The sequence below is a fragment of the Rana temporaria genome, chromosome 9 (assembly GCF_905171775.1).
Source record: "Rana temporaria chromosome 9, aRanTem1.1, whole genome shotgun sequence".
NCBI lineage: Eukaryota > Metazoa > Chordata > Amphibia > Anura > Ranidae > Rana > Rana temporaria.
Genome location: NC_053497.1, coordinates 43,408,605 through 43,427,026, shown reverse-complemented (window position 1 = coordinate 43,427,026; position 18,422 = coordinate 43,408,605). Strand labels below are relative to the sequence as shown.

Below are 18,422 nucleotides of genomic sequence, written 5' to 3'. Positions count from 1 at the left end.
AGCAGAAAAAATATGTGGTGTGTAAGTGTAGTGCTAAGACAATACAATAAATAACAAAATTATTGTATCCAAAATAACAAACGTAGTGATCGCTCACTTATATGTGAATAGTATGCATATAATAATAATTATAGTGATCTCTCACTGAGGAAAAAAATGGTAAACAAATGTGAAGAGAAATAAATCCAAAAAAACTAATTATTTGTGACCATAAATACATAAAAAAGTCCACTGCGTGTCACACAAATTTCTGAAACTCAGATTTGAAAGTGATGCTTGAAATAGACGTGACTTCTTGTGTATGACGTGTTAACCCTCCACCAATAGGGTGGCAGGCTTACCGGAACGTGTGGACTCAAAGAAATTAATCTCTTTCAGCATAGAAGCCCCCTCTCAAGCACATTTTTCCACCACACATTCACTTCCTGATTTTTCCCTCAGGAACAATGTGCTCCAAACAGGTAAAAAAAAAAAAAAAAAAAAAAAGACGTCCTCGATAATGAGCAAATCATTCGATTTATCCGTGAGTGCCCAGCTATTTATGATTTGTGTGGCCCAAACTAAAAAGACAAGATAAACTACAAAGACAAACTACAAAGACAATATCCCACTGACCACCAATGAAGGGAACATTCTTCCCACTGACCACCAATGTAAGGAGCATTCTTCTCACTGACCACCAATGTAAGGGACATCCTTCCAACTGACCACCAATGTAAGGGACATCCTTCCAACTGACCACCAATGTAAGGAGAATTCTTCTCACTGACCACCAATGTAAGGAGCATTCTTCCCACTGACCACCAATGTAAGGAGCATTCTTCTCACTGACCACCAATGTAAGGGACAGTCTTCCCACTGATCACCAATGTAAGGAGCATTCTTCCTACTGACCACCAATGTAAGGGACATCCTTCCCACTGACCACCAATGTAAGGAGCATTCTTCCCACTGACCACCAATGTTAGGAGCATTCTTCCCACTGATCACCAATGTAAGGGACATTCTTCCCACTGATCACCAATGTAAGGAGCATTCTTCTCACTGAGCACCAATGTAAGGGGCATCCTTCCCCACTGACCACCAATGGAAGGAGCATTCTTCCCACTGACCACCAATGTTAGGAGCATTCTTCTCACTGACCACCAATGTAAGGGACATTCTTCCCATTGATTACCAATGTAAGGAGCATTCTTCCCACTGACCACCAATATTAGGAGCATTCTTCTCACTGACCACCAATGTAAGGGACATCCTTCCCACTGACCACCAATGTAAGGAGCATTCTTCCCACTGACCACCAATGTAAGGAGCATTCTTCTCATTCTTCATTATAGAGGACCCAAAATTGACCCCTATCTTCACGATTGGCAATGATGGGATGTACCCAATATCAAAGTTTTCTCCGCCTCTGCTTCTCCTCTTCTTCTTCCTCATGCACTGCTACTGCTGCAGCAGCAATGACAACTGCGGTGGCAGGAAAAGGAATTGCCTCACACCATGTATGTTTTTATTGGTTAATGCCAAAGTTGTGGCAAAGTCTAAATTGTACTGATCCCAAATCGCTGCAAAATCGCGGCCTAAAAACGTGGCAAAATCGCACGACTTTGAAGTCGTATAAATGTGAAAGGGGCCTTACCTGCACTTTCTGGTTACACACAGTGATCAGCTGTGATTGGTCACAGCTGATCACGTGGTAAAGAGCCTCTTTACCACAAATGGATTTGTGGTGTGTCAGATTGACACACCACAGCACCGATCATCGCGATGCGTGCGATCACGGCTTATCCTGACTGGACGTCATATGATGTCCAGCCAGGATAACTTAACCACTTTGCACACGTCATTCTGTTATATGGCTGGAAGTGGGAAAAAAATGAAGACTTCTAACTGGTACAGTAAAGAATGTTAAGTTTTCTGTGCCCAGTCTTGCCACGAAGAGTTAATCCAGCGCTGAGCAATCCTCTTGCCTTTTTTTCCTAGGCTAAAACCGACAACCAGAGAAATTTGTGTCACCACATACCTCACTGCTGTGACCGACATCTGCTTTCTTCCTCTGCATGACTGCAGGCGAGTGCGGGGTGTAGCAAGATGGCCATCGTGGATGTTGTGATGGAACGTTGCTTCCATTGCCTATTCTGATGGGTCTCTAATTCTTAAAGAACACTGGTGCCGAGCAGATGACATGCGCTATAGATTGTGGCCGTGAGCGTGCTCTGCCTATGCGAGGTTCTGCCTTTGCAACGCTGATAGGCTAAAGCATGGGTCTCAAACTGGCGGCCCTCCAGCTGTTGTGAAACTACAAGTCCCATCATGCCTCTGCTTGTGGGAGTCATGCTTGTAACTGTCAGCCTTGCAATGCCTCATGGGACTTGTAGTTTTGCAACAGCTGGAGGGCCGCCAGTTTGAGACCCCTGGGCTAAAGGGAGTGTAAAGGTGGGCTGGGGAGTCATGTGACCATACGACTCCACCCCAAAGCTTCGGCAGAGAGACCCGTCCATGAAATCTAGACTTTTGCGGGGCTCTTACAGCTGAAAAGATTAACATTTTAAAAGGTACATATGCATGACGTTTCTAACTATGGGCACCTTAGTGGGTTGCCTTTAGATTATACTGTGTGATCACCAGGTTTACATCCACTTTAAGATTCTTGTACCACCAACAGTCATGCATAAGATTGATTTTCCTGTAATTTTTGTGCACAGCTACAAATGAACTTTTTGTAAAGTTCTATAAAAAATGATGAGATTCCATACTGTTGTGGTGTTCATAATGATTTCAGGATCATCCCGGTCATCTGGCACTACTTCTCTCATCAAACGTGGCATTGCTGGCACAACAGGAGGTGGAGAGATGAAGGATGGTTTCTTGGGTTTAAAAAGAAACCTGAAAAATAAAAAAAATTAAAGAACCTTGAGACAGGAAGCTTTGCACAGAAAGTTTATGGTCAATAGGAATGAGCAGGAAAAGTTTGGTTCACGTACGTTTTGGTGAACCCAGCAAAAAGACCACTGACCCTGAACATAGTGCCAAACCCCACTGAAGTCTATTTGAACAGAATCATATTTTTTTTCTGCCCTTTTTTTAGCAGACACCACCTTAGAATGACATGGAAATATGAAAAAACATACAATTTTAATAATTTTAATGCAGCTTAAAGAGCAACATTAAAAATTTAACAAGTTCTTTAAAGAACATGATTTGGGGATGGCTTAAACCTACAGGTGAATTTACAAAACATTACAATGTATGCTGCTTAATTACAGCATTCATTTAGATCTAGCACCGAATTGCAAGGTACCCTGCCAATAGCTACACTTGCTTCCCCCTCTTTCCTTGCCTGGATAAGGGTATTTTTAAGAGTTGGTAGAGGGATTCACAATCTTGGCACTGCCCCTTTAAGAAAAGGAAAAAAATTAATTGGCAGGAGGACCCGCTATCGATTCATATAAAACTCATATCCAGTCATGCCCCCTGAGTGGCCAGAGAAGGGGGGACAGTGCCCGACGCGTCCCCCAAAACTCATACATTTCGTTATAAAGGCTGCGTATGCCTTGAACATTGGGAGAGTCCCTTATAAGGGATCTTACAGGGAATCTGAAGGCTCCATTTCGAATACGGGGACCCACAGACACTCAGTCCCTCCCCAGGCAAATTAATAGGGTACATAGTTCCACTTATTTCCCATTCAAAAAGAGTGAAAATGTAATTAGAAAACATACACCCCATGAAAAATTCTTTTATAAAACAATATCCAATATTCATCATCAACCATGAGCCTCCACAACTGATGACGTTCAACTGCCGCTAAATTACAGATTTCTAGCTGCCAATTTTATTTTCATTTTTTTAAACAAACCAGCCAGGGATCAGTCCTTTAGTGGTGGTGGCGCTACTGAAGTGCTAGCGCAGCAGTAATACTGACATTAGTGCAGCTGTAGTACTATCACCACTAAATTACAGTTTCCCAACAGGTTTGTTTACAGTTGACCAAATATGATGATGATCATATTTGGTCAATATCATCATTCAGAATGTGGGCAAACTGGCCAAATGTTGCCCATGTGTTACTCCTTCACCAAACTGCGGGGTTCAAATATAAATCATGTTTAACCCGAACCTGGAGCTCATTCCCACTCTTTGCATTTTTTTACCCTCTCTTTTTGGTCTTTTCTGTTGTTGTATCTTTCTCATTGTCTGGCTTTGGTGGTTCCTTGGGAGTTTCCTTAGCTAAATCCTTCTCATTGGTTGCTTCTATTTCCTTGCGGGCCGCAGATTTCTTTAGGACTTCAAATTCAGAGTCCATGTCCACATCTAGGACCTCTTCTTCGACTATGGTAAAAGAACGAGTAAGTGGTGTAGCCCCTGGGGTGCATTTGAAGGTCTCATAGAATTCCACAGGCATGCTGAGCCTAAAGAAAAGCATGTCAGTGTTGCTGTTCTGAGATCCAAAAGTCTTATGCGTCACTTTGAGGCATGGAGGATTATCTACTGTTCCATCTATTCTTGAAACCTGAAAAGATGGGTATTGAAACAAAAAATAGAGTCAGTATTCATGCCAGTGGACAATCTGCTCTAAATTCCTCTTATTGTCTGAATTAATGAACATACCCAGTCCTTAAAGCGGAGGTTCACCCTCAAAATGAACTTTCCAGCATCCTTAAAGCGGAAGTAAACCCATCAATTTAACAGTTTGAAAAAGCAGTTACATTCCTGGCATGCCGGGAATGCTAACTGTCACATTGGTTGTGCTCTCAACCAAACTGTCAAACCATCCAATGGCTGATCACATGTGCAGCATCATGGCAGTTGAAGATTAAACAGAGGCCAAGACGCACCTTAGCAGCCGTCAATCAACTCCTCTTCGCTTAGAAACGCCCATTCCCCGCTCGGAGCCGGAAAACAAGGGCTCATATAACGATAAGTACAAGTAAAAAAAAAAAAAAAAAACAGCATACTGCAGATGTTTGCAGTATGCTACAGCTAATGTCAAAAAGTGGATTTTTGGGTGAACCTCCGCTTTAATGGAAAGACCAGTGATGGGGTGTACTTACACTGGGCACAGTTGAATCGAACCTCGCCCAATTTAAATTGACCCCACTCTTCTGCCAGCCAGACCAAAGAGATCTATGGAGAGCTCTGTGCTCAGGCACGGTTTGCAATAACACTGAAGTGAACTGTACCAGACTACAAGTGAAGCGTGCCCCAGAACACCTCTTCCAAGCTGTCCCGGGCCCAATAAGCTTAACCATTCTCGGGCATGGTTTGGAGCACTACACAAACAAACTGGAAGGGTTACCCGTCTTGGATTTAGTTAAAACTGCCAGTGTTAGTAGAACCAATACTTGGTGTTTCTTCTAAGTTTTTATCATTTCTAGACATGTACAGAACGAAAAAATGGGTTTAATTTCAATTCGTTAATCAACTAATTTGTTTAGTTACATTTTTTTACGTTCGTTTTCAGAATTTGTTTTGTTTAATTTTGTGTATTAGTTTAATTCAATAAAATTTTTACGAATTTGTAAAATTTAAACCTGCATTCCAATTAGAATTTTTTTCAATTCAAATGCGGCTGCCGAAATTTTTTTCACATCTAAGAATTGCAATATTTTACATTTCATATTCGTTTCCAAATTTGGATCAAAATCAAATTAGAATTTTGTTATTTCACTTACATTCATTACTATTGTGATTCAGAATTTGAATACATCCGAATTTCCGAATAACAAAAAATGTGTCAGAATTTCAGATCGAAATGAATCACATGTCTAAAATGTTTACATTCAGGCTAAGTTCACACCTATGGGTTTCTCCTCATCCAATTTGCATAGCATAAGATTGTGACCGGCTCTCTATGGAGCCGGTTCACACATCCCCGCCGCGGCACTGGTGTGAATTGCACAGGAGTACTGTGTCTTTTGGTCAGTTCCAGGTACAAATTCAGAACTGCCCATCTCTCATGGCAATTTAACGGAAATGCAAAAGCAGCTTACAAGGAGGACAAAACCGGTCATAAGGAGAACAAATATAAGACCAATGCAACCATGAGGTAATTTCGATGAAATTCAGAAGCATCTAAAGCAAACTCAAAAGCAGGCTAAATGCACCCAATTGCAAGCAACATTTTCCCATTGGCACAACCCCTTATGAAGGCAAAGACTTTTACTGTGTTGCTAGGTTCAACTTGGTCTTATGATACCTACATTGACTAATCTTACTGTTTACCAGTGATATCCATTGTGCGTTAAACATACTGTTTGGGCTAGGTATTGAAATAGCATTTACTAAAAATATTTCACCACACACCTACCTCAATGTGACCATGATCTGCAGGCACATTCGCAAACTGAGGAAGGCTTTTGCTAAACCAGGTGGTAATTTCCCTCTTCATGTTGATAGCGAACGGCTCAAACCCTTCTTGCAGGCCACAGATAGTAAAGAAGCGCAGACTGCCCACATCTTGCCCAAGATTCAGTCTCCCTACTTGGGACATTCCAAGACTGCAAACCGGTATAAAACCTGTGAAGGAATATGGACCAAGACAGACTGAGTTCTGTTGGTATAGACAACACATATGTGCATGTTTCCCAGTAAGGGTCCCACAAATAGAGGAAAAATGTCAAGACTGAAACATGGATCGTTTTCTTTGTGCAAATTACATCTGGCATTTACCACTGCAGTTTCAATTTTTTTTTTTTTATAATCCCTATAGAATGTCAGGGCCAATCAACCACAACTAGTGTGGGAAAAATCTGTCTTTACTGAATAAAAACGCTTGCTAATACAAGATGTATTCATTAAAACAGCATTTCTCAACTGGGGTGCCTTCAAACACAGGACACAGTTTATCCTGGATCAGCGCACGTGTTGCAATGTTGCTGGGAGGCTGGATGCCAGCACTACAACATCCAATGAAGTTCTAGGGCCAGGACAACTTCCCACTCACACATCGGGGCAATGTATGGTGCTGGATCCAGGGCAGGTGGCATGCAGGGTTTCCCCATTATTCAGGAGAGGGCAGAAGTGCCCCTCCATCCAGATCTACTTCATCTCCCATCTTCTTCCAAGCTACTGGAGCTGTAAGGCTTCTGATGGGAAAAGGGGACTCTGCGATGGGGGGGGCTCTCATGTCTAGCGGAGGCCTCTGATGTATAGGGGGACTCTGATGAGAAGGGGGGGCTTTCTAATGTGATGAGAGGTTTCTGTAAAGGGGAACTCTAATGTGAATGGGGCACCTGTGATCTAAAGCAGGTGTCTCCAAACTTTTCAAACATAGGGCCAGTTTATTGTCCTTCAGACTTGAGGAGGGTTAAATTGTGGCCAGCGGGGGCAGAAAATGTCACGGGCCCGGCATGAGTGATAATAAATATGGCCTTAGGGCTGGTGGTCAATAGGAGTAGTGTGCCTCTTAGTAAGAGGAATAGAACCACATCACTGGTATCACTGGACGAAAAAGTGCCCCATTGTTGGTGTCAGTGGGAGGAATAGTGCCCCAAGGGCCGGATAAAGACTAGCAAATGGCCACATCTGGCCCTCGGGCCGCAGTTTGGAGACCCCTGATCTAAAGGGAACACCTCTAATGTAAAGGAGGGGTTCTGAGGAGAAATGAACTTCATCAATGCAGTTGCGTGCATCATCCCACTCTTGGGTATCCCACTGATATTTATTTTTTTACATTTTAGGCTAGGGAGCCTTTAGATTGAGTACTTTTTAAGGGTGCTGTAACTCAAAAAAGGAGGAATGCTGCACTAAGAAGAAAAGATAATAAGTTGATTTTCATGGTCATTATTCCCTGAGTCTTTTCACTAGAAAATGAAAAGGCTCATTAGCTTACTAGAAAGCAGGGCTTTTTTCAGCGAGAACACAGGGTAGACAGTACTGACTGTATGTAATAGCAAGGGGTGCTGGGGTGTGATGCAGGGTCTACTGATGCTGACTGTTGGGGGATTTATTCTAGATGGAGGGGATCTATTTTTGCATGGAGTCTATTGTTGCTGGTGGAGACCTATTGTTGCTGGTGGAGACCTATTGTTGCTGGTGGAGACCCATTGTTGCTGGTGGAGACCCATTGTTGCTGGGGGTGGGTCTTATGATGCTGGGGGGTCAGTTATTGCTGGGAGAGATATACTGCTGAGGGAGGGGTCTATTGTTGCTGGAGAGTCTGTTGATGTTGGGGGCTGTGGGGAGATCTGCGGTTGGGGGTCTATTGTTGCTGCCGGTGGGATTTTGCTTTGGGTGGTCCATTGCTTGGGGGGGGTCTATTGTTACTGGGGAGTCGGTCTGATGAGCGCCATTGAGAGGCTGGCGGTCCAAAAGGGCCTGGATAAACCACCGGGGATCAAGGTAGCCGGACACCGAGGGATTGATCACCTGTCGGTCGGTACCTGGGTGGCAAGTCGAAGAAGATCCAGACGTAACTCAATTAAGGAGGCATATCTCCAATAATTCAACCCAGAGTGGACCTGTGGCAGAGGTATCTTCTGAGGCTCACTGAGAAGGGTCTGTGGCAGAGACTTTCTCCCAAGTTCAAGTTCACTAAGGAGGGTGTGTGGCAGAGACTTCATCCTATAATTGTCCAAGTGATACTCCGGCTGCCAGGTCAGTGAGGAGGGGCCTGTCCAGGTACACTAAACCCACTCCGGCGGGAGTGGTGAAAAGGAGTGTTACGTTTGGGAGCAGGACTGTTTCCTATCATTACGCCTTAATCTGCTATTCTCCTATCTTCTTCAACTTTACTTTCCTCACCACAAGTTTTACTGTTTTTACCCGGCTGGGTAATAAAGAGCACAGCAAAGAGCACCTGTCTGGACATTCCTTTACTTCTACTACATGCAATATGCATCATTCACCCCTAGGAATTTCAGGGGAGCCACGAGGCAACACGCCACCCAAAAAATCCAGCAGCTCCACCAGGGGCAGTGGTGGAACTACCCGGGTGCTATGGGGCCCGCAGCCGAGTGAGGATAAAGGGGGGGCCCGGTGAGGATGAGAACACTGCCAGCGAGGGGTGCAACGGATCGTGCCTGATCCGCGATCCGAACGGGTCGACCTGTTCGGATCGGCACAGACTGCGAACCGCGGAGCGCACCCCCGCCGTGGCCTTAGGAAAGACCGCGGCTTCGGCTCCGGAGCGGTCGGCCATCTTGGTATACCCGGCGGTGGTTCGAGCTGACGTCATCACCCCTCTGCTATTCCTACCAGAGCGCACGCCGCAATCTATTTTGAATGCATCTGCAAGACTGCAAGTACAGTGAGTTGAATCATGATTGTTGGGCAATGCAAAAACTACTGGCTATTATTACTAATATGTGGGGGCAATGTTATACTACTGAGTGGCTATAGATGTACCTTGAATTTATTATTACTAATGTGGGGGCAATGTTATACTACTGGCTATTATTACTAATGTCATGTGGGGCAATGTTAAACTACTGGCTATTATTACTATGTGGGGGCAATGTTAAACTACTGGCTAGTATTACTAATGTGGGGGCAATGTTGCTGATCCGAAAATGATCCGATCCGTGACTCCTGATTCGAGGATCGATCCGATCCATGAGTTTTTTGATCCATTGCACCCCTACTGCCAGCATGGTCTCCCAGCCAGGGAAAGAGAGAGGAAAGAAAGAGGCGAGCTGTCCGTATCGGCAGAGAGCGGAATTGCCCTCTGTAATAGCTTTCATTAGAACTTCCAGTGATCCCGGGGCTCACGTCACATAGCTCCACCTCTTGGCCCGGCGCCTTTGATAGACAGAACGCCGGTCCAATGCGGGACATGTGATGTCATCAAAGGAGTTGGGCCAAGAGGTGGGGCTATGTGACGATGAGCCCCGGGAAGACTGGAAATCCAAATGAAAGCTATTACAGCGGGCAATCCTGCTCTCTGCTGATCCGGCCAGCTTGCCTCTTCCTCTGCACAGGCAACACTGCATGGGGCACAGGCAACGCTGCATTGACACTAGGGCAGCTGTGGGGGGGGGGGGGGCCCATACAACATTTTGCTACGGGCTTCTGTGATTTTTAGTTACGCCCCTGACTAGGGGGTAATGCTACACAAAAAACTATTTTTATTTAGCATACAACTAGCATAAGTACCTGAATCTGTCTTGATGTCGACCTTCTGCTATCTCCATCAAAACAGCGCTACAACATTAACAGGGAGTGGCTGCCATAGGAGCCCTGCTACATGTACATGTGTTGACAGGGAACATACTGACAGAAGGAGGGGCAGACTGAGCAGAAATGGCGATTTATCAGGATGCCTCCATATTGTTCAAGTAGCAGGATGCAGATGGGGAGGTGACACTTGTACTCTGTAATCATGTGCTAATTCTGTCAGAGCAAGCATGGTCACCCTCTTGTTTGTGTTGTCTAATAGAAGTGTATTAATCACACAAAAGCCCCACAAATGTTTGTAAAAATTAAATCATTTGGAAGATTTTTCACAAAGTTTTTTTTAAAGGTGTATTTCGGCTTTAATAAAGGTGCAGCATAACTTCTAGGCTCCATTCACACCTTGGCGCCATGATTCTGCCCCTCGATTCAGAGAAGCTGAAAATTTGCGGGACGCCCTTGCGATTCCCGCTATATTGAATGGCACCAAACTGCAGTGCGATTTTGCCACGATTGACACCCGACAAATCATGGAAAAATCGCTGTAAAATTGTGCACACAGAATCGCGGGACGCCCAAAAGCAGCACAAGAACTTATTCTGGGCATCGGGCAACCCGCAATTCTGTTTGCACGTTTTTACCGCGATTCGTCGGGCAAAAATAGCGTTGTGATTTGGTGCCATTCAAAATAGCGGGGATCGCAAGGGCGTCCCGCGACGTTTCCAAATCATGGGCAGAATCGCGGCAATTTCACCCACAAAATGGAAGGCCAAGGTGTGAATGGAGCCTTGGACTGTTACCTTTTTTGCAGCAGCCTATGTAGCCGTTTCACAAATATGTGTCTGACAAATGGAAATCTGGTTTCCCCTCATGTTTATAAATGAAAAGCATAGAAATCCAACTAACATTCAAGAACATCATAGAAAGATTTAACTCACCTTCCCCAATTTCTATATCCTTGAATGCAACATCAGAACCAGAATCACTGATCAGCATCTCCCCATTCAGGGTGAACATGATGTTCATTTCAGTCAAGTCGATCATACACCCAACTACATCTCCAGGCTGCCAATTACGTCCAAATGGTTCACTACCAATGTGCCAGCGTTGACCCTGTATAAAATCAAAAACAATATATGTGTGTATATTTAAAAGACCATGCCCCTACACTGCTTGAAACTCCATGTTCCTAGATAAGAGAACCTTCCTGAAGTTTGTTAGTTGTTTAAATAAGCGTGTCATACACATACTATGTCACTACTCACCCTATGGCCATTAAACACATAAGCCAGTTCATCTGCTCCAAGCTCTACGTCTGGTCGCACTTCAGGTCGAGCCCATCCAACTCTCATCTCCCCTGTGGTGACGGCTTCAAACTCAAAGTACCACTTCCCTGACTTCACTGCATAGGACTTCTCGGCTCGGAATATGCGCATTCTCTCAGTACGTGGCTTTGTGATACCTCCCTGGGCACCTGTGAAAGATAGGTCAGGTTAGGGTTTTGCACCACTGTTGTTTTTGCTATCACGCTTAAATCTCAAATTTTAAACAAATGTTTACAAAGATGATTAATAGCCAGAATTTTATGATTTATATTTTCTAATTCAGAATCAAACTTATACTACAAAATGACAAAGAATAAATGTCTTGATCTAGACGAGCAGTCTTCAGACTATGGCCTGTGGGCCTCACTCGGGCTGCTGCTAGGGATAGCATGTAAGTGGGGTACAGCGTTGTGCATCAAAAATAACTCGCACAACCAGTTTAAACAGAAAACTTTAATTAAAGTAAAGCAGCAACAGTTATCAGTAACGCGTTGGGCAAGCTACCCAGCCAGCCACACTCAGTTTCCAATAACGTGCAGAAGTAGGTTCCAGCCAAACCATCAGCATCTGTTGAGAGGATACAGAATGCAGACTGGCTGTCTCGTGCCCGAACAAAAAGGTATCCAAGTGAGATGCAACTCTATGCTTTTCCTCCTCGTCAGGAACACTTTCCCTATCGCTAGTACTGTCCCAAACATATGGGGTAACCTTTCCATACTCCAACCACTCGCATAGAGCATGACAAACTCAGGGGTCATGGTCTTAAATAGACTCTACCACACCCAATATGGCCACCAGCGTGTCACATGGGCAGCAAGAATCCAATTGGATCGCTTCGCCAGTGACTCAGGAAACCATAGAGGAACCCTGTTTCTCATAACTTCCCCTCTCTTGCACTGCCGCTGCGGTTGAGCGCCACCTGCAGTGGAGACAGCAGACTGCACCTGCCTACAGGCATATACTTAATGTGCACAAGATTGATGTTTCAGGTCAGCAGATGCTGCCTGTGAATTCTGCTCCATCCCCACCCCAACATGCTTCAGCACAGGTTTTCCCTTGCTTAGGTGTCATCATCCTTGTTGATTGTTGTTAGGAATGCAAAGCACTTGCTCTGACCAGACCTGCTCCACCTTCTAGCTCCTTCTGTGCTGCTGTAAAGCCTTACAGTGGTAGGGAGGACTCTAATGGGTACCCAAAAATAAGGGAGTATCTTTAGTGAGGACCACGATAAAAGGAAGCACTCTGATGGGGACCCTGAGGTAGGGGGAAGCTTTGATGGGGACCCCGATTTAAAAAGGGACTCTGATGATGACCCTGATGTCAATGGGGACCCTGATGATAGGAAGGACACTCATTCATTTATAACATTATTTTTTTGGCCCACAAAAATAGTGTATGCAAAATTTGCGATCTGGCACATGTTTAAGATGCCTCCCCCATCCCAAATGAATCATGTAAACCGTGTAAATAATGTATCATTCATCTATAATTAATTTGGATCAAATGTATGTTTTTTGTTACATTTGTACATTTTTCAACTGATTATAGATGTAGCACCCTCCTAGGCAGTCAAATTTAGTTCTGTGGCCCTGTAAATCAGCAGAGCAACATTTGATTGCTTTAGCCTTCTCTGGGCTCTACAGGCTGCAAGTTTAGTTGTATTGCTTCCCCCCCTCTTTTGGAGATTTCCAGAATGTAGCTAGTGGGAAAGTCAAATGGGCCTCCAGAATATTTATGTAGCTCCAGCCAATCCCTGGGGAGGTGCACCCAGATAGTGGCTGGGGAGTGCATAAATAGTTTGGATCCTCAGAAAACATTGTTCTTCCTTTCCAGGAGGAGAGGTTCCCAGCCAGAAGGCTGTTGGCCCTTCCTGGCAGTCCAGCTCAAGATGTTGAAAGTTCATAGAGAGCCAAGAGGGGTTTCACCAAGGATCCGGTCTTGAGGCTTACTAAAGAGACTGCCTGTCTGAGTCTGGAGGGAGACATCCAAGCCCGGGACATGAAGTACAAACCTGAGGAAGAGGGATCCTTGTGACTGTTGCTGCTGTTAGCCCCTGGTGCACTAGTATTAAGGCTTGCCTGGCCTGGAACATTGTTTAGGTGTCCCAGTGCTATCCACTTCATGTCCCACTGCCTAAGGGACTGTTTTGAGAAGCCGCTGTAAAAGGTTGTGTAGTGGTATCAGCCAAATGATCAGACCAGTGGTGATATGCAAATTCTGCTTTACTAAACAATGAAGGTCAACATAACATTGCATAGGGGATATCATATGAGCAGGGGAGTACAGCAGTATAGAACAGTAGGGAACACAGTTCAGTTCAGCTTCTGAGAGAGAGCGAGAGAGAAGACACATTTCTCACATGTCCATCTTATGAAGGAATAGGGCAGCCATAGGGCCATCCCACGATAACCCCCCCCCCCCGCTCAACAACTGTGATCCGTGGCCACCCCCTGCTCAACAACTTTGTTCCGTGCCCACTTTGTTCCGCGCCCCCCCCCCCCCGCTCAACAACTTTGATCCGCAGAACCCCCCTCCCGCTCAACAACTCTGATCCGTGGACCCCCCCCCCCAGCTCAACAACTTTGATCTGCACCCCCCCACTCAACAACTTTGATCCGCGCAACCCCCCCAGCTCAACAACTCTGATCCGCGCAACCCCCCCAGCTCAACAACTCTGATCCAGGTCCCCCGTCCCCCCGCTCAACACCTTCGTTTGGGGGGTATGCTCATATGTCCCTCATTCTGAAGTAAAAAAGTTGGGAGGTATGTATATATGCCTTTCCCACTCACACCTGTATATATGCCAGACCCACTCACACCTGTATATATGCCAGCCCTACACAAAACAAAAGTCCAGCAAACAGTTAAGCCTCTTGGCTAGTAAATAGACCTCAAGTCCTGCAGACATACCTCACAGCCTGCTTGTCTCCTTTCTCTGCACCAACAACTGATTAACCCAGGGAAAGACAAATTATACCTCAGGTGGGGAGCAAGTTGTGGCCAGTGCTTAACCCCCGGCATCCTGCTCCAAACATCTCACTGCCACCCATTTACCTTATGAACCGCAAAACCCTATGCGGCAGATGCACTCAATCCAGAACTGTCAGGGGCTGTTCAACTGTCACAATGTTTATTATTCATAAGCAATGTGTCAAAGTCACATGGCGTGAAGAAAAAAAGTTGAAAATATTTTATTCCTGAGGATAATTAAAAAAAAAAAACAACAACATGTACAGATCCGCTTTAACCGCTTGCCGACCCCGGCACAAGTTTTTACGCAGACAGAATGGCGCGGCTGCGCAAATGATCATATATATTTACATCCCCTTATATTTGCCGCTGGCAGCATGCTCGCGACCCTGTCACGAGCTCCGCAGGACCCGCGGACTCTATGTCCACCGGTGTCCCGCGATCAGGTCACAGAGCTGAAGAACAGGGAGATGTCAGTGTAAACACAACATCTCCCCGTCCTTCCCCTGACATGTTACTGATCGTCTGTTCCCTCTCATCGGGAACAGCGACCAATGATGTGTCACTCGTAGCCACTCTCCCTAAAAGCTAGAATCACTCCCTAGGACACACTTTACCCCTTTAGCGCTCCCTACATGTTAACCCCTTCACTGCCAGTGTAATTTTTACAGTAATCAGTGCATTTTTATAGCACTGATCGCTGTAAAAATTACAATGGTCCAAAAATTAAGTCAAAAGTGTCTGCCAGGTCGCAGTTATGATTAAAAAAAAAATTAAAACGCTGATCGCCGCCATTACTAGTAAAAAAAATATATATTAATAAAAATGCTATAAAACTATCCCCTATTCTGTAGACGCTATAACTTTTGTGCAAACCAATCAAATGCTCATTGCGATTTTTTTTACCAAATATATGTAGAAGAATACCTATCGGTCTAAACTGAGGGAAAAACTTTTTTATATATATTTTTGGGGCATATTTACTATAGCCAAAAGTAAAAAAAAAAAAAAAAAAAAAAATCAAAATTGTGGGGAAAAAAAGAACGTCAATTTTGTTTGGGAACCACATTGCACGACCGCGCAATTGTCAGTTAAAGCGACGCAGTGCCGAATTGCAAAAAGCGGCCTGGTCTTTGGGCAGCCAAATGGTCCGGGGCTGAAGTGGTTAAGCTCCTTTGCGTCATTTAAGCTTAAGGTCATGTTGCGTATGGGATTTAGAAGCAGACATTTGTAGTGGTTATAGAAGCTCTCTTTAGTGTTTTTGTTACTAGGGAAAAAATGAATTGCAGTCAGTGAAAGGGCTGAGAGACAACAATTCCAGTGATTTGTAGTTTAGTCACTAAATGATTGACTTTTTGCAGCATTTGAAACTAGAATTGCCAGGCTCAGCAGGTACTTATCTTATTAAATGCAGCAGGAGAGAACCAAATGCACCAACCGTTTGTAGGCGCAAAGAGGACTGTAGTCATGTAAAACAGCAATGGTATCAGAGATATGCAAATGCTACAATCTTTCTTTTAGACATGGCCCTGCATGCACTGCTTTGTACAATGTATATAATAAATATTATAAAGAAAAGAAAATACTATTTTGGCCCACTTAGAGCCACCAATGGCTGTGCAAATTTCAGTTTAACAAGTTTTTCTGTGATATCTTATAACACTTTATAAGAACTATGTGTTTTATAGTGCTTGTATGTGAGCCTGAACCTCCTCGTACAGTAAAACCTTGGATTGCAAGCATAATTCGTTCCGAAAACATGCTTGTAATCCAAAGCACTTGTATATCAAAGCACATTTCTCCATAAGAAATAATGGAAACTCAAATGATTTGTTCCACAACCATTTATTCATAAGTCCTTCAGTTTATAGTCCATATAAAAAGATTATAGCAATGTCATAGGTTGTGTAACCATAAAATGTCCATCCACAAATGGAAGCCTCCACAAGGGGATTAGAAGCAAAATCCAGCAGGAGCTACAGAATAAAAAGGGAAGAGAGGCGTCTCTAAGTGTAGCAATAAGTTGCTAAATATTGTACCTTCATTAAAGCGGGGGTTCACCCTATAAAAAAAAAAAAAAAATTCTTCTAGCAGAACATTAAGCATAGTAGCGTGAGCTACAGTATGCCTGTATTTATTTTTTTGCCCCGTACTCACTGTGCAATCCTGTATTGAAGATTCCGACTCCCCGCGGGGAATGGGCGTTCCTATCCAGAGGGAAGGTGATTGACGGCCGGCTATGGCGCGTCACGCGTCTCCGGAAACAGCCGAAATAGGACTTGGCTCTTCACGGCGCCTGCGCATAGTCTGTGCGCAGGCGCCGTATAGCGCCGTGAAGAGCCGAGACCTACTCCGGCTATCTTCGGGGAGCGTGACGTGCCATAGCCGTCCGTCAATCATCCTCCCTCTGGATAGGAACGCCCATTCCCCACGGGGAGTCGGAATCTTATCTATACGATTGCACAGTGAGTATGGGGCTAAAAAAAAAAATACAGGCATACTGTAGCTCGCGCTACTATGCCTAATTTAATGCTAAAATGTTGGTAATGAGGGTGAACCACCGCTTTAAATGTAACCATATTGATACACTTAGAGGCGCCTCTCTTCTCTTTTACACTCAGTTGTGACATGACGATACTTGTATATCAAGTCAAAATTAAGTAAAACATTTTGCTTGTCTTGCAAAGCGCTCTCAAACCAAGGTTTTACTGTACTTACAGCTCTCTTGGTCAGGTGGCTCAATGTTGTATCCGTATCCCATGAGAGTACGCACAGCTTCACACAAGCTGTCCCTGTTGGTTTTCTTGGTCTTCTCATCCAGCAGAACATATGGGACAAGGCGCGGGTTTCGCTTGTTTTTTATGTCCTGCAATAAAATAAATTAATACAGCTTAGAAATGGTATACAAGAGAACTAAACAATGCTCATCTCTCTGCCAATCTCTTCACTGGTTTCCTCTACCCCACCGTATAAAATTCAAAATACCAACCACAACATACAAGGCCATCAACAACATTGTCCCCAGCTATATCACCAACCTCATCTGCAGATATTGACCAAATTGCTCCTCTTGGCTTATCCCAGGACCTCCTGCTCTCTAGCTCCTGTGCTTGCTTCCAGGACTTTTCCAGAGCCTCTCCCATCCTTTGGAACTCCCTACCCTAGTATGTCAGGTCAGCCCCTACTCTGTCCATCCTTAGGCGATCCCTCAAAATTTACTTATTTAGGGAGGCCTACCCCACCTCCACCTACTAACCATACCCGAGCCACCTAAATCAGATCACCCCCTGCAGCTATTACATTTTATTTTACCTTTTCCTCCCTTTAGATTGTAAGCTCCACAAGCAGAGCCCTCCTGTCTCTTCTGTATTGAACTGTATTGCAATTGTACTGTCCCCTCTCTACACTGTAAAGCGCTGTGCAAACTGTTGGTGCTACATAAATCCTGTATAATAATAATGCTTATCTAGAGATCTCTCTCAATAATTCTTTAATATTCTGACCACCAGCTGTATGTCTGAATTGGACCATCTTCTTACAAACTAGATATGTGCACTGCCAAATATTTTTTTATCATTAAATCCGGTCATTTAGCTATGATCAAAATTTTCAAAAATCACGAAATTCGAAAGAACGAAAATATAAAAAATTATAAATAACTAATAATAACCATTAAATTATAGGTATTTAAATTTTCTTTCAAATTTGGCTGTTAGTCAACGTAACGAATACAAATTTATCCGAAGTTACAAATTATCTGAAATAACGAATGCCGCATCTAAACAAATGGAACGGAATGAATAATAATACAATTTTATTATTATTATTATTTATTGTTATTATTTTGTTACGTTCTATATATTTAGATACGGCATTCGTTATTTTCGATAATACGTAACTTTGGATACATTTTTATTCATTACGTTCTATAACAGTCAAATTTGAAAGGAAAGTCCAATACCTATGATTTAATAGTTAAGCTATTATTATTTCGAATTTTCGAATGTTTGGATT

The 18,422-nt window shown here is 43.9% G+C and overlaps 1 protein-coding gene across 11 annotated transcripts in view; it reads right to left on the bottom strand.

The window, feature by feature from the left end:
• Positions 1-18,422, bottom strand: part of RYR1 (ryanodine receptor 1) — a 273,212-nt gene that overhangs the window by 136,696 nt on the left and 118,094 nt on the right. For all 11 annotated transcript variants that reach the window (XM_040323298.1, XM_040323302.1, XM_040323300.1 and 8 more), the window contains 6 exons: positions 17,127-17,274; positions 11,379-11,587; positions 11,052-11,226; positions 6,311-6,519; positions 4,155-4,513; positions 2,757-2,886 (listed from right to left, as the gene is read on the bottom strand). In XM_040323298.1, the coding sequence (XP_040179232.1) occupies positions 2,757-2,886; positions 4,155-4,513; positions 6,311-6,519; positions 11,052-11,226; positions 11,379-11,587; positions 17,127-17,274 (1,230 nt within the window). The remainder of the gene's footprint in view (positions 1-2,756; positions 2,887-4,154; positions 4,514-6,310; positions 6,520-11,051; positions 11,227-11,378; positions 11,588-17,126; positions 17,275-18,422) is intronic.